At 36.4% G+C, this 16,891-nt stretch overlaps 3 protein-coding genes across 3 annotated transcripts; 1 reads left to right on the top strand and 2 right to left on the bottom strand.

The window, feature by feature from the left end:
- Positions 1-350: 350 nt before the first annotated feature.
- On the bottom strand, positions 351-1,295 carry LOC120217989. The gene is made up of 4 exons (XM_039215007.1): positions 1,267-1,295; positions 1,125-1,234; positions 560-662; positions 351-447 (listed from the first exon to the last, which is right to left on the bottom strand). The coding sequence occupies exons 1-4, from the start codon at positions 1,293-1,295 to the stop codon at positions 351-353; spliced, it is 339 nt and encodes a 112-aa protein (XP_039070938.1).
- A 1,053-nt stretch (positions 1,296-2,348) lies between these two features.
- LOC120217869 lies at positions 2,349-5,790 on the top strand. Its single transcript, XM_039214895.1, has 6 exons — positions 2,349-2,431; positions 2,584-3,746; positions 4,409-4,471; positions 4,555-4,775; positions 5,113-5,231; positions 5,478-5,790. Exons 2-6 carry the CDS (start codon positions 2,609-2,611, stop codon positions 5,593-5,595), a joined length of 1,659 nt encoding a protein of 552 aa, XP_039070826.1. The 5' UTR covers positions 2,349-2,431; positions 2,584-2,608; the 3' UTR covers positions 5,596-5,790.
- Positions 5,791-7,113: 1,323 nt separating this feature from the next.
- On the bottom strand, positions 7,114-15,825 carry LOC120217926 (U-box domain-containing protein 62-like). Its single transcript, XM_039214952.1, has 8 exons — positions 15,183-15,825; positions 14,777-15,065; positions 13,016-13,097; positions 8,651-8,708; positions 8,112-8,200; positions 7,858-7,953; positions 7,703-7,773; positions 7,114-7,329 (listed from the first exon to the last, which is right to left on the bottom strand). The coding sequence occupies exons 1-8, from the start codon at positions 15,685-15,687 to the stop codon at positions 7,203-7,205; spliced, it is 1,317 nt and encodes a 438-aa protein (XP_039070883.1). The 5' UTR covers positions 15,688-15,825; the 3' UTR covers positions 7,114-7,202.
- Between the last annotated feature and the right edge of the window lie 1,066 nt (positions 15,826-16,891).

Below are 16,891 nucleotides of genomic sequence, written 5' to 3' on the forward strand. Positions count from 1 at the left end.
CAACATGTGTTTAATTTCTATTTTTTAAAATATTAAATTGTGAAAAAATAAGAAAATTATAATGTGCTAATAAGAAGACTAAAACTAGAGACTAAAGAAATAGTGGTTCAACACCTAACCATTCAATCAAACTGTGAACTCATTATATTGTTGACAAAAAAAAAAAATATTTAGTTTAAGCTATGGCTAAAACTAATTAAATATAAACTCTCTAACTCATAGTAGAAAAGCCTTGACAGACAGTTTTAACCTAGAAACCTATATGCACAACAAATTCTTATTTACAAATTGTAAAAGTCTAAGAGTCTCGGTTTTTATACCATCTTTAAGTTGCTGGTATTGCTAGGTTCTCAAACTAAACTGATATTTCCACTCATCAGCTCCTCTTCAAATGGCCTGTAACGTAAAATGCATAGATCTCCCGGTACCATTTGAAAGTGGTCATCCCTGCTACATGAAGATACAGCTTTGTTAGCAAGCAACCTAAATGGAGACTTTTACTATTTCTAACAGCTTTAAGCTATAAGCGAAGCAGGAATAGCAAGGAATAGCAAATTGCCTGCTGTCAAAGCCTGCAGATTGCCTACAGCCATCAAGTTTCAAAGGTCTCGTTGTTCTCTCACGTTTGGCAACAACAAACGTGTCTAGTTGTGGCTCTGGAACTTAAAACCATCGACATAAATCAATCATCAGCAAGCACAATGTACACATGACAAAATTGCAGTCAATGAGCATTTGAATCCATATCACTTGAGAAGAACAAATTGAAGCCTGCTAAGGTGTAAAGCTAATAAAGAACTAGTTGCGATGTAATAAAATGTAATGAAGAACAAATCCAGAAGTGTTGAAATCAAGTCTTTGGGACTAGTATATTCGATCTTTTTTCCGCATTTTTTAATATATTCTGAAGATCATATCCCCAGATGTACTGAACATGATCCTTTAAGAAAAATGATGAATCGGAATAACATGGTTTTCTGGCATAACCAAGTTTTGCCTCGTCTTGTTATTCAAACAACTACATGCTATTAACTTCAAGTCACAAGAACATGCACAGAAAAAAGGTGATGACGACTTAACATTGAAGTGTAAAAGCTGGAAGAAAAGAGATATATAAGAATTACCCATATCATCTTCTTCACTTGTGATCGGCTGCTTTAAGACAGACTGATAATTATCATGTAATTTTGAAAGAACAGTTTCTTCGAGATGTTTCCCGATGTCACGAATACACCTGCAACCAAGGAATCAAATTTTAAAAATAACCTTTCAGATACATCTAGGTGCTCATCCATCTCTGGAATATGTACTATATCCACACTTTAAAAAAAAATTAAATTGCACGTATATACATGAACGGATGTATAATTTTATGTTAGAGGGGGCGGATTTAAAAAATTTTAAAGGGAGGCATACTTATAAATTTTAGAGGGAGCGAAAATATATTTTCAACAGAAAATATATAAATTATATTAATAATTTATTTTTTACAGGGGAGACGATTGCCTCCACCCGCCCCTCTCTAGGTTCATTCATGCTTATAGAGTTAAATTCTATCAATGGAGAAAAACTTAACCATAATTAACAAATTATAATTGCTTAATTTTCAACTTAACCTTAAAATCAGTTTGAATAACAATTCATTTAAGATTAACTTCTCTCTTAAATATTAAAAAGGACAAAAACGATAGATTAAGAAAGTAGGTAGTAGAAAGTTTTGAGAAAATACATTTTACGTGGAAAAGGGAAGCAAACAAAGGATAGGCCCAAAAGGGTTGAGAAATGGGCACACAATACTTACAAAAGGCGGGGTTGAATCTCCCTCCCTCCATTAAACATTGTATTTGAATTTGAACCACCAAATCACATGAACTTCACTTTCAAAAATCCCATCTACTTTGCATTTCTTAAGACAAAATCGTTTCTTGATCATATAAAGGCCGATCTCCCTCCCTCTCCTTCAAATTCAAACACCAAATCCCATTCTCAACTAACAATCACATTCAAATAAAACCCTCAGCAATCTCTCTTCCCTTTTACCTCTCCTCTCAGTTTTACATAATCTCCAAAACCCTTTTCACGACTATCTCTATTTGTTCCAAAGTTTGTAGCTTTTCTTGATTCTTTCTCAACCCCACGAACTTTTTGAAATTTAAAATTTGGGGTTTTCAAAGAGATGGAAGACCAAGCCGATTCTGCCATGGTTTCTAAAGGCTCGGTTTTGATGCCTAGATCTGATTCCAAGGTTGGGTTTTTGCTCCTTTTTCTTTTCCTTTTTTGGGGTTTGAAATTTATGCTTCATTTTCTTGGTTTTGGATTGTTTTCTAGACGGTGGGTGTGAAGAGAAACATTGATGAATTGGAAGGAAAACATGATGTTCCATCTAAGGGAATCAAAATGAGAGATCTTGGTTCTGTCATCCGCTCCCAGGGTAAATTTTTACACTTTATTCGCCCTGTTTTTTATTTTTAATTATTGGTAAATTAAGCTTCTTAAAATTTGTAATGTTATGCAAGGATGCAAGTGTTTTTGTTTGTACCAAGCCACTAGCATCTCTGTAAAGTTCATTTATTTATGCAACAGAAATCAATGGTCAGAATTCAAATCTATGAAAAGAAAAGATTCTAATCAGCAATGGCAGTTTAGTGGAGCAGCAGTATCTCAAGTTACTGAGGTTCCAGTAACCTTCAATTTTGATGGTTCTCAAGTTGAAAGAAATAAAGGGGAAAAGGTATCTCCAATGGCTCATTCTAACTGTCCGCCTCTTGATCTTAACTCTGACATCCCAGTCAACGAATCCTGTGATAATAACCCCGAATTCAACGAAAATTTTGACGAACCTTGTTCACAAGAGAGTAATTGTCTACCCTTGAAAGGCATTAACTTGGATCTGAATGTGAAAGATGTTTCTAGCTCGATAAACCATGAACCAATTCGTCACAAACATATCAAGAATATGAAACCAAAGGATGTTTCAGAGTGTGGAAGTTCTATTGGTCCAGTCAAGGAGAAAGACTCGTTACGAGTTTGGAAAGAAATGAAGCAAAAAGGTTTTCTTTCTTCTTCTCATGGGGGTATATCAATGCAACGTGGTTTGCTTTCATCTTATCATGGACCTATGCCTATGAAAAATGATTTACTGCCATCTCATGGGGGAATACCCGTGCCCAAGCAACGTGGGAGGAAAAGTAAGAATGATATGCTCAAGAAGAAGATGGATCTTGCAAAGAAAGAACAGGTAGACAGGTTCACAAAAATTGCTGCCCCAAGCGGACTGCTCAATGGATTAAACCCTGGAATTATAAATCATGTTAGAAATCGAAAACAGGTCCATTCCATAATAGAAGCCTTAGTGAAGTCTGAAAAACATGAAAATTTGCATTCTGAAAGCAAGCAGGCAAGTCATGTCAAAAGTGGAACCAGAGATGATGATGGTAAGAGGGATCGTGGAAATATGGATGACACAGGATTTCATCATCTCAGTTGTTTCCATGAAGATGGACCTCCAAATATTATGAATACGAACAAGAAAGCAATAGGTTATCCAGTGCCAATGTCTCAGCCATTTTCTTCAGTTTCAGAGGAAAGGAGTGGAGATGGTGATTCAAGCATGGTGGAACCAATCAGTGAGGATGATGCATTAGAACTGAAGTTATCATCATCAACTAAGGTATCTGAGAATGTTAACCCTTTGTCTAATGAGGAATCAACGAACTTCACGAGTGCCTCTTCTCTTTCTGTTAAAGGTCAGAATTTGTATTTTTCAGTTGTTAAAGATGATTCATGTTTATATGGTGATTGTAACGAAGAAAAGAATTCCCTCACGATATTTTTTTATAAGAATTTCAGGCCTCATTAAAAACCTCCTTCTTGATTAATGGATCTTTTAGGAAAGCTCCTTAATCAACGGAATGAGGAAAAGAGTGCCTTAGGATTTTATTAATCAAGGCAAAGTACATAAAATACAACCAGAAGACAAACTAACAGAACCTTAAAAATTACAGAACATAAAATCAAAACCACCAACACGACCAGACCACCCTTAAACAACAAAACTAGTTCAGCCCCAACAACCTCATTAGGCCACCATAACCCTACTGAAAAACCTATAAAGCAACAAAAATTAATCATCCAATCCCCTGTTTAGCTAGAGTATCAGCCTCACAATTGCAGCTCCTCGGTATGTGATTAACAATAATCTCCCTCTCCGAGATTAGGGAAACAATTTTCTGAATCATCGAACTAAAAAAATGAGGAGATGTAGTCGGCAACAAAATCCAATCCACTACTGATTTACAATCACTCTCTATAATTAACCTTCCCTTCATCGCCCACTCCGACGAGAGAAAAAAGTCAATGCCTTTCTCTATAATTCCCTCACGATATGAACGATACATTGATGTTTCAGCTGCCACTGTTGCATCTCAATGGTTGGAACTTCTTCAGCAAGACATTAAAGGACGTCTTTCAGGTATTTTCCTATCACTTAATTTGTTCTTAACATAGCATATGACTTATTTACCTTGTTTCTTGTATTATGCTTTGCACTTGCAGCATTGCGACGTAGCAAGAAGAAAGTGCGAGCTGTAATTACCACAGAATTACCTTTTTTAATATCAAAAGAATTCTCTTCTAACAAAGGGGGTGATCCTAATATTGTAATATCTTCTGCTGATGGGTTTTCGCACACTGCTACTGCCGAGATGCATATAGCAAGATGGAGTGCACTGTTTGATCAGATGGATAAAGCTCTTTCTGAAGAAGAGAAACAGCTTGTAAGTTGCAAACACCTTGGCATGTTTATCGTTATTTAGAGGAATGTACTTGAGGTTTCACTAGAAAATACTGTCTGATTCTAAACCTAGTTATTCTTTTATCAATAATAATCCCTTGCAAGCATGAAAGGTGGATAATATGGTAATACATTTTAGTATAGCCAGGCACCATAGGTGTTGATTAAAATAGGGAATTGATCATTCATCATGCTACATAATTGAATTTTACCTCTTCAAGTATGTTTTCTTCTCAATCTATGTACACTTAAGTAGAGTCTTCATGTGTACCAAAAAAAGGATATTTGTAATCCATCTCATTTTCCCACTTATATTCCAGGAAATCTGGTCGAACCAAATAAAAGGGATGCAACTACATTGCGATCAGGGCTTGCAGCATATACATTGGAATTTGCTTTATGGTTTGCCACAACTAGGAGCATCAGAAAATAATATCAGGTTTGCGTACAGTCTCGTTCTTATTTTGTTATTATGATTGTTGGATAATGGATATGCCTTAGTTGGAACTTCCCACGAGTGATCATCTCTTACGAAAACTAAAAATGTTGAAACTTTGTATCCCAAAGTGGTTTGTTGTGTTATATTCATCATCGAATCTTCAAAACTATATCCTTGTGCATTTTTGTGTGGGGTGATTGATAATTCATCATGTTACATAACAGTCATGAACATGTTGTGATACAGATCAGCAATGGGGGATAGCTTTGACAGGGAATTGGCTGTCAGGGCAGCCGCGGCTTCCATTTATTCGACTTGTGATTTTATGTCGTCGAAGGAGAACGTAGCATGTCCGCTAGTCTGATTTAACTTTGGATTGATCTTTCTTTATCTGTCCTACAAACATTTATGTTCATCATGCAAAGTAGTTATCAGATTGATTTTGGCCTTTCTGGGTTGTGAATTTCTAAAACACTGGAAGCCTAGAACTGTGTTCTTTCTTTCAATTTTATTGTAAGCCTTCAGAGCACAGGGGCAGAACTTGATGTTAGGATTCTAATTGTTGCACTCTAAGGTTCCCAACTACAATCTTAAAAATAAATTTAAAATAGAAATTTCTTCAAACTTTTTGACCCATGTTCTTGCAATTTCGTAATATAGTTTTAAGAAAAAGGTAAACCATTCTGTTCAATTTTTAATGATTTTGATTAATTCCATAGTTTTATTCCTCTTGCTCCCTTTAAATATGAGAACTAGGGGCATTTTTATATACATAAAATTTGAATATTCTCATATCCAACTTGATCGCATCGAATAATTTACTCATCTCTAGAAACATTTTTATATTTGTGATCTCTGATGACTACAATTCAAGAAAAATGGTGAAAAAATATTTTTAAAATTTTAAATAACCTCAAGAGAAAACATTTTGCGCATGAATTGAGTAATTTCAGTGATAAAAGAATTGTTATTTCTTGAGGTTTCGGATTTGAACATCATGAATATTAGGAATATGAGTGTTTAATGTTATCTTTGAACATATACTATCTTGTACTTACTCTAAATTAATAAAAAAAAAAATCCTTTTGTGATTGAAATGTGCACGTATTCTTAAAATTTTATTTTAAATTAAAAAGATAGTCTAATGATAAAGCTAACTCTTAAAAATTCATAATTAAATTAATTTTTATTTTTTAAAAATCTAAATTTTACTCTAAAACCCTTTCTATTTGAGTCTAATTAGTCAGTCTTTCCAATTACATTATAAAAGTGTTTTATAATAAATTTCAAATAAACTTTAAAAAAATTACAAACGAAAATTAATGAAGTTTGAAATATGTCCCAATTAAATTGTCATAGGTATTAAAATCTTTTCCACCAAAATTCAATAAGAAATAAATAATAATCTTAGAAGAATAGAAAAAAAACATATTATTTTTAAATAATAACATCAGTTATTATAAAAAACGCTTTTATCTTATATTTTTATATAATTATTAAATAAAATAATAAATAAAATTATTATTAAACTGTTTTTATCTTATATTTTTATGTAATTATGAACTAAAATAATTAAAAAACAATACTTGCTTGATCAAGAGACTAAAAAATTGTATAAAAATCTCTTCCAATCCACACACAAGTTGTAAAATGAAATTTTATAAATATATTTTCTTTGCATCAAATATTTTTGTATAGTGTGACAAATATAAATATCTAATCAATTGTACTAAAAGATATTAGAATTTATTTACGCTAGTAAAAAAATACTCTCTCTATATATTATAATTAAAAAATGATTACATTTAGGGGTTTTGAAACTACACAACGTGGGAGAAGCCTTTTTTGTAATTTACATTCTAAGTTCGGTTTCATGAAATACTGTAATAGTAATAGAGAAGTATTTGAAGTTAGATTAAATATCGAACCTTGGCAATGCCCCATGTAATAGTGAATTGCAGCGCAGGTGAACTACAACCAGTTTGGTCCCGCCTTGCTCGACATTGCCTTCGACGATGATGTCTCGTCTGCAACTTTAGCAAGCGACCGATACTGCAGTTTAACACTCTCTGCATTGTCCAACGTCTTCACCACATACCTGCAAACCAAAATTTAATGATAAAGCGATATGGATAGTTTCTATTTCTACATATTCGAGCTGAAGCAGAAATTCAGGGCAATACCGAGTCCCAAAACGGAATGACTCGTTTTAGGCTCTAGATAAAGCATACCCGTTACAGAAGTTCGGGCTATTTTTATGCCAACTCTGTTTTCCAACCAGTAGATCTATATCTTGGTAGAGGAAATTCAAGATTTTGTAATCATTAATATAAAGTGTTTGTGTGTGCGGACGAGAAAGAAGAAGCAAGACCCCGTGTTTCAATTAAGTAAATCATGTAAAATGTAGAATCCGATATTGATAACATGTCATGCAACCCATTCTCGAGATAAAAGATAAGGTTGTTACCAACCATCCATTCAAGCATTGTGTAGTTACGACAGCCTCACGTCCAACAAAGCGTGGTGGTGTCCTCTTGTTACCCTGTATCAATCAATCTCCAGTCACCGAATTCAGTCATCTAAAACAGGCATTACAACCCCCCAAAAAAATAGACGGCACTTGTACCTTTATGATAACCCGGTCTGTCACAGCAAATGGAAACTGGACACCCCTACCCCTTGGAAGATCCATCATAATTGATTCGCCATAGCTACTCTTATCCTATATGAACAGACAAATAGAAGAATGAATCAACGAAGATAGAACAGAAAGGGTAAAAGCAATGGCATGCAAATTAAAATGCACAAGCCACTGGAGAGGAATATCAAATTCAGCAAGAGTTTTGAAAGCTCCAAAAGGAAGAAAGAAAAAAGAGAAACCTGATCAAATCTTTCTCTCCTCCTTTTAGGTGAGCGGTAGAACTGTAGCTCTTCTTCCTGACGAAATGCCTGCACTGCAGCTCGGAGAGCTGCTCTTGCACATTAACAAAAGGAAATAACTAAATGTCTAAAGAACGGAAATATAGTATAGAACATGGATAGCTTTTGCATATTAAAAAATATTAATAGCCTTTGAAACGACACAAGTTTCACCATGTCTTGCAAATCACCTAATATTCAGGGAGCCTCGGTTTCGTTGACCAAGCTTTTTATATGATACGTGTGTGTAAGAGATAAACATAGACATCCAAGAAAAATATGTCCACAAACTGACAACCTGGGAAATAATGTGCAGGCACAAAAAGATGGGTTCTTAATACCAATAAGATACTAATCTATGCATATTAGCCTTGCTGGAAAATTTTGCACATAGAGACGCAGCTTCTCTAATAATCATACAAAAATTCACAAGCTACGACCGAAATTCCAAAAAGTAAAGGGGATGAAATTGTCATTTGAAACCAAAGAAAATTACTTACAAAGATTAGGAGCTACCGACTCCTCTGAAACTGACTGCGAACAAGTGTAGCAAACTTTCTGACAATGCATTCATAATATACAATTAATATGCAGTTATAATCATTGTAAACAAATGGCTAGGTAAGACTGAAAAAGAAGTTTCAACCCAACAGATAATTAAATAATCCCGAAAAACAAGATAAAAGCTACACATAAAATTATTATATAAAAAAAAAAGAACTACCTGTTCAACAGTGATTCAATGAAAATAATATGCAAAGCCACCTCATAAATCATATCTAATTACCAGTGCCCTAGACTGCCTCATGCTGTCAGTGAATCTTCAGGCAATTATGATTTGACTGATTCTATTATTACCATTATTGAGCCTACGTCAATCTGTAACATTAAAATATTAGTACTGACATCTAACCAAAACCCAGAATAAATTCTCTATACAATCTCCACCAAAGCTGAACAAGAAATGGTAGCACCATTGAATCCCCTGTAGCTTCACTCTCCCTCGAGCTCCATTGAAGCCCCAACCCCTTGGAGGATCGTTCAATCTCCAGTCACCGAATCCTTTAAGACATTTACTGCGGGCCTGAGGCCCCTTCTAACTACCATTCAGCTTGCTTACTTGGCTCTTACAGCTAGACTTCCAACTTCACTCTTGCTCAGCAGCAAAACTATAATTTACCTCACTGTTTACAGCTGAAGTTTACTGCCAAATTCTACTTTTCAACTCTTAACTTTGACTGCTCCACAAAATACCTCAAGAAGAATGAAAAACTTGAGCGTTAGCCTGCAAGTTTCACCTACGCACCCTGCCATGACCCATATAGAGAAAGAACGTTCACTGTCTTAAAATTCTCTCGAAGGTAAAGTCATTGCCATGAAAATGATGAGAAAGGAAGGTGTTTGATACAAAGACCTAAATCGTTCAGTGGTCTCAAAGTAGGGACCTTGTTTGGTTCAAGAATGTGCCTTTAAAGGGTCTAGCAAGGTACAAGAAAGCACAAATTTAGTTAGACAGGAATGTGATCAACTGGTTTTTTCTAGGTGGTGGGGCCTCTTCTCCAAAGGGAAAGATGGGTTATATTTAGAAGATTAATATTAGAAGGGTTTTACTGATCTATGAGTTATTGGTGGGACTGAAGATTAATTTAGTCAAGAGCAGAATTTTTGGAATAAATGTTGAGGAGGAGGTGCTAGCTGGTTGATCTAATGAAATTGGCTGCTCAGTGGGTAATTTTCCAGCAGAGTATCTAGGATTGCCTTTGGGGTCCAAGAGAAACTCTTTTTGCAATGTGGGAGCCAATAGTACAGAGGTTTCATAATATGTTGACTGGTTGGAAGGTTAACTCTTTAGCGTTAGCAGGTAGGGTGGTGTTGGTTAAATCAGTGTTGTGCTCCCTTCCCACTTATTTCCTTTCTATTTTTAGAATTCCAAAAGCTGTGTTGCAGAAATTAAATTCAATCATGGCTGCTTTTTTATGGGGGGTTCGACAGATAGAAGAAACATACATTGGGTGAACTGGAATTTGGTCAGTAAACCGAGAAGGTTGGGGGGTCTAGGGATTCCGAATTTAACTATTATGAACAGAGCACTGATGGGAAAGTGGGTTTGGAAGTTTTTTCTCTGAAAAGGATTCTTGGTGGAAGAGGGTGGTTTGTTGTGTGAACAATTTGGATCTGAATTCCAAAATGTTGGGGAATACTTCGACAACTCGAGCCTCTTGGATTTGGAGAGGTGTGATTAATAACTTCTTTTCTAGTGATGAGTTTGGAGATTGCATTAGGAGAAACTTGCGTTTGAAAGCTGGAAATGGGCATTCTGTGCAGTTTTGGCATGATATTTGGTTGGGAGAAGTCCCTCTTAAAGACTTGTTCCCTAGATTGTATGCACTTTCGAATAATAGTTTAGGGTGAACAATGCAGCAGGCTGGGTGTGGGACATTCAAATGAGAAGAAATCTAGTGGATTGGGAGATTGAACAATGGTTGCAGCTAATTTCTATATTGAATAACATCTCACTTTCTCTTGAGGAGGACGATTACTGGATTTGGTTAGGGAATGGAGAGGGATGTTTTTCAACTAAGTCCTGTATTAATCATTTTTTTGACACGGCTGGTAATCAGGGGATTCAGGATAAGTGGGATAAACATATTTGGGTTGGGATAGCTCCTCCTCGTGATGAAACTTTCATATGGCAAGTTGTTCATCAGAGAGTGGCGGTTAAAGAGGAATTGTTGAAGCGATGAGTGGTTGGGATTGAAGACCCTTTATGTTCGTTGTGTGGCAGGTTGGTGGAATCTGTTTCTCATTTTTTATGCACTGTGAGGTAGTTTGGGGTTTGTGGGCTAGATTTGCAAATTTGTGGAATGTTTCTGTGGTGATCCCTAATAACATCTTAGACTTTATTATTATGTGGGATGAGCTACAACAGTATTCCAGTATTTGGAAATTTATCTTAAGGGCGGTGTTGTGGACTATATGGAAATGTAGGAATGAGGTTATCTTTATGAAAGGAAAGCTGGATGTGGTGAGGATGTTCTTTATTGCTCGATTTCGAACAGTATCTTGGTTTGCTGCTAGTTTTGACGCTGTGCGAATTCCTTTTGATTCCCTAGTGGGTGACTTAACTCTTGCTGATTCGATTGGTAGATAGGAAAAAAGTGGATCCAAACCTACTTGTTGGATTCCTCCTCCAGATGGGTTCATGAAGATTGATGTTGATGGGGCAATGGAGAGTGGTTGGAATAAAGGTGGTATAGGTGGACTCATAAGGGACAGCAGAGGTGTGTTGATTCACTGGTTTTCTGATAAGGTGGGGGGGGACCTCCTATTATGGCAGAATTATTGGCGATAAAGAGGGGGTTGTACATGTTGTCTGATTCAGGAGTTGGTCTTAATAAGAGGATTATTTTAGAATCGGATTCAAGTAATGCCTTGAAGTGGATCAAGAACCCGGAACTAAGCTCCCCTATGTTTCTATCCTTGGTGAAGGAGATTGTTTCTATAACGGAAGGGAAGGATATTATGTTAAGGCAAATCTTGAGAGCTGCTAACTGGGAAGCGGACAGACTTGCTAAGGATGGTATAGGATGATCGTTAGGCTATGTTTTGGTGTGTTAGGGTGTTGGATTCCCTTACATCTCTGCTGGGATTTTGTTTTCTATCTTATGTAATTAATGTTAAAGTTTCTGCAGGAAGAAGTTTTTAAGTCTTATGTAATTAGGATTAAGGCTTCTAAAGCTTGATGTAAGGGATGGCAGTGATTATTCTCCTGCTTAATAAAAGTATTAGGCACTCTTTTCCCTCTTCGTTTGTTCTTCATATTACTATTGTAATATGGAGGGCAACTAGAGGGTTTTTAATGAGGCCTAATTTTCTATAAAAAAAAACAGTTCCTTCTTTTTAAAAAAAAACTTGCAACTGATTTGCCTTTTGTCTTGAAATATAATACTAATAGTAGCATGAAACATGGGAATAAGAATTTTATTTTGTGAGATGGATATTCTACAAGATAAGGTTCTAATAACTGAAGAAAGACAACAGTTCTTCTCCGATAAAAGGGAGGCAATATTAATTTCCTTGCTTTCTAACTTGCTATTCTTTGTTGCATATGTGTTGAATTGAGAGGAAATTAAAAAATCCAGCTAGCTCCACTCCGATGTTTCTATCCACTGTTAAAGAGATTGCAGACATTGTGGTCACTAAAGGGGTCATTGTTCGTCATGTGGCGAGAGTAATTAATTGTGAAGCGGATGAATTTGCCAAACTAGGGATTGGTTAAATGATGGGGAATTAATTGGGTTGTTGTTTTTCTATTATTGGTATATCGGACAGATTTGAGAATGGTATATGTTTGTATCTGGTTGATTAATCTAGGAGGTAGTTTTTGTGTAGGGTATTAACATATACATGTAGGTAGTGCTGTTTTGCACTGTGTTGAGTGGTCTGCCATCGTTTTTGGGTGGTAGTGTGTTCTTATTGTACTTGGTTCTTATGCAATAAAATTTCTACGGCACTCTTTTCCTCCTTCCAATGTCTGTTGAGTCTTTGTTGCTTGACGGTTATGAAGGGGTTTTTTAATGAGGCCTTCCTTTTTATCAAAAAAAAAATTCAGAAAGAAGTGATGTTAATAAGATTGGTACTCTAGTAATCATGAGTGCTAAATCACTATGAAATAAGCAAAAATGGGAATTTATATCTATAACAACATAGAAAATAACCAAATAGCCTATTTTAGACTTAAACCTATAATTTGTAGTGATTTAAACCATCCCTTGGCAATCAAACACAATTCTTTAAAGTATGGCAAAAGCTTGATCAACAGTTGAGCATCATAATGCAAGAAATAGGTTGTGTCAAAAACCCACCATTCTAAGAACATGCTGAATTCCAGCAGCACCAAAGGAATGTCCACAAGGTAATATCATTGCATCATCCATGAGTGCTCCCCTGCAATTTTAAAGTGAAGTAAAGCAAACAAATTGTTGAAACATCAGTCCAACTTCCCCCCCCCCATGCTTTCTTTCTTTAAGTACAACAATTCCCTGATAAGTGACAACTAAAAATCACCAGGTCAATCAAGTATATATGCAGAAAGAGAGAATACAATCTTCATTTTTTTTAAAAAAGGAAGCCATAGCCTAGGGACGGGAAAGGAACACAAATACTGGGATTTAAACCTCAAGCCTGCTAGATGCCACCTCTAAAAGCTGGCTACATGAACCAACTGAGCTAAGTTTAGGTTAAAAGCAGTGTTGTCAAGGGAGCAAGGCACGCTCTAGGTGCTACCCTTATATTGCCTCAGGCACAAGGCACAAAAAAAGCACTAGCCAAAGTGAAGTAAAGCACAATATTATATGTTCGAGTTTTTGTATGTGTGTCTGTGACTCTGTATATATATAAAGGTTAAGAGATATAATAAACTCTAAAGGGTGGTCTATTTTATCTAAAAACAACATTGTCAAGGGTGCAAGGGGCACTCTAGGTGCTTAAACCCTTATACTGACTCAAGAACAATGTGCAAAACAAGCAATAGCCTGAGTGAAAAGAAGTGCAATATGCATATGTGTGAGATTTTTGTAACATATATATACATAAAAAGCTTAAAGTATATAATAAAATCTGAAGTGAAGTCTAGTTTGTCTATAAAATATGCAATTTTTCAATCGTCAATATGCATGATTTCCTTATGTTAATTGTTTAATGCTCAAATATTACGAAGTATAGAGTTGGATTTTTCCTTTTTCTAATATGAAAAGGTACATCAAAAGAAAAAAAAGGTTAAAAATAAAAGAAATGAAAGAGAAATTCAACCAGACAGGGTTTTTCATGTCTATCGCCTTACAAAAAAGTGTTCCTAGGTGCACTAGGCGTGCACCTGATTAAATGGGCCTGGCCTGAGGGGTCCGAGACCTTTTTGTTGCATAATGTCAAGGCCCAGGCATGCCTAGGAACAGGCCTTGACAACACAGACTCAATATGCAATTATGTATGCATTCCTCATGGTCAATGTCAATAGTTGAATACTAAAATATTCAGAGGCAAAAATTTTGATACTATCCCTTTCTTACTAGTAAAGATACATTTAAAGAAAAATATGAAAAGTTAAAAGAAATTAAAGAGAACTTAAATAATGCAGGCTTTTGTTATACCTATAGCCATACAAAAAAAGGGCGTAGGCATGCGACTGATCAAATGGGCCTTGCTCAAAAGGGTACGAGGCAATTTTGTTGTCTAGTGCTAAGGCGTAAGGGCAGGCATGCCTTCAAATAAAGTCTTTTACCAATAAATGTATCTAAATGATCCCAGAGAAAAGAAAGCATGTTTCTCCAAAGTCCTACTTGTTCACTAGCCTTGCAGCGTAACATACATAACTAGTTGCAACAATATAACCTCTAATCAACTTCCCTGCATCTAATAATCTCAGCTGAAGCTCACTAGTCCAAGGACAATGTAAAATTCATGACCATATCAACTACACGTCTACAAGTTAACATTACATATTAACTCGTAAATCGAACTATACTTAACCAACTAAGCACCAGTACCAAAAACATCATAGCTGAATTCAACATCAGGGGTAGAAATAAAATAGTAGTAATTATTCCTTGAAGTTTAGTACTACTTACGTGACAGGGTCGGAAAAAATGGTCCGCAAGGACTCACCGGACTCATTCATAAAGGAAACATCTTTCCTCCCACTAAACCCACATCCACCACCACCATTCCCCACCAAGGTATCCTTCTGACCATTACCACCACTAGCAGCAGACCCTTCTCCACCTTGCAAATACTGCGTGTAATAAATATCCCCATTGGGATCGGCAATTGTCACTGCATTCTGATAAGTATTACCGTCTCCCACACCCAGCCCTATTCCTCCTTCCTTCACTACCAGTTCTCTGCAGCTCCCTCCCACTTTCCAACAATAATTAACAAAGAAACAAAAATAAATGAATAAACCTCCTTTCTTCATATAGAAACCAATAAAATTTCTCAAAATAGAAGGAATAAAATAAATAACAGAAAACTAACCGAAGGGATGCTTTGCTTTTCCGTTTCCCATATTTTCGGGGTTTCCACTTCCTGCGTTACTTACAGTCTCATTTCCACTAGTACTTTTATTATTTATGTTTATATTATTACTGCGGTTATTATTATTATTATTATTTTGGTCGCCATCTTCTCCGTCATCGTCATCATCATCCTCGTCTTCCTCGTCATCCACATCGTCCCCGTCAGATTCGTCGTCGCCACTGTTTGTGGAGCAACCCTCGGCGCTTCTCTCCCAATTTCGATGGTGACGGCTGGGCGGGTCTCGGCGGTCTGCGGAGGCGGAGGCGGCGAAGATGTTGGAGGAGCGAAATTCGGGTGGTTGAGAGGGAGGGAATGAGAACATCTTGTCGTCGATGAAGCCGGTGAGTTCTCGGGTCTTGGAGCCGGGTCGAGTAGTAGTCGGAGGTCCGCAATTAAAGGCACTTATGGAGTCGGCTTGGAAGACGTTGAGGCCGTTCTGGATGCTGATTTCCTCGGAAGACATGGTAATCAAAGGAAATTTAGCATCTTTTAGGGGCAAGATTGGGAATTTGAGGTAGCAAATTTGGTGATTTCCCAAAGAGCGGAGCAGTAGGGTTTTAGATTTGTCTTCGGAATCTAGTGGAATACAAAGGCAAAGGCAAAGGAGAAGGAAACTAGCAGAATCCTCACCGGAACTATACGACGTCGCTTTCCTCGTATATTACAACAAAGGTTTAATTTGCGATTTCATCTCATAATTATAATTTTTTTCAATTTGATATCTAAATATTGGATAAATGATACGAATAGTCCCCGTTATCTTCAGTCTAACCAAATTTCGTCTTTAATTAAAAAATTAAGTACATTTGATCACTTACGTTATCAATTCATTCGGTTTAAATCCCTCAACGGTAAATTTTCGTTAACCTATCAACAAAAATCTGAGTTGATAATTAAAAAATAAAAAAATTCAAAAAAAAAACCACGTGTAAAACTAACATGTCTTCTTATTCTTCTTATCGGTTTGCTTTCTGCACATCTGTTTGCTGTCTTCCAAGGGTTTATGAAGATGCTGGCAGGGATTGACACCAACCTTACCGTGACAGTTAAAGCAGGTGAAGATGCAGAGTTTGGTGAACTCTACATTGTGAAATGGACAACACTTTTGATCCCCCAACAACACTTCTCATCGTCAACATGGTGGGTGCTATTGCTGGATTCTCCGATGCTCTCAACAAAGGGTATGATGCTTGGGGACCACTCTTTGTGAAAGTCTTCTTCTCCTTCTGGGTCATCCTCCATCTCTATCCTTTCTTCAAAGGTCTCATGGGTGGACAGAACAGAACCTCAACCATCACCCTTATATGGTCAGTACTTGCCTCTGTCTTCTCTCTTGTCTGGGTCCGAATCAACCCTTTTCTCAACACCCTCGACAGCAAAACCTTAGCGCAGAATTGCATTTCCATTGATTGTTGAGTTTCTGATGCCTACAGTATAAATGAATCAAAGTAAAGATGGAAGCCATCGAAAGAATTTGGCCGCTCTTTCTTACTAAAAATTAGGTGTATGTGAACCTAGGGAGATTCAAGGTGGTTTTTGTTTTTTCAGACGTAAAAGGTTTGCGTGGTCCGGACCATATCTGCAGTAGAAGAGGTAAACCAAAAGTATGTCGTCTGCAAGAAGAATACTGTTTATTTTTTAATTTCTGCAGACTGCTAAAATAAACT

Source organism: Hibiscus syriacus, unplaced genomic scaffold (genome assembly GCF_006381635.1).
Source record: "Hibiscus syriacus cultivar Baekdansim isolate YM2019G1 unplaced genomic scaffold, ASM638163v2 tig00110194_pilon, whole genome shotgun sequence".
In the NCBI taxonomy this organism is placed as follows: domain Eukaryota; kingdom Viridiplantae; phylum Streptophyta; class Magnoliopsida; order Malvales; family Malvaceae; genus Hibiscus; species Hibiscus syriacus.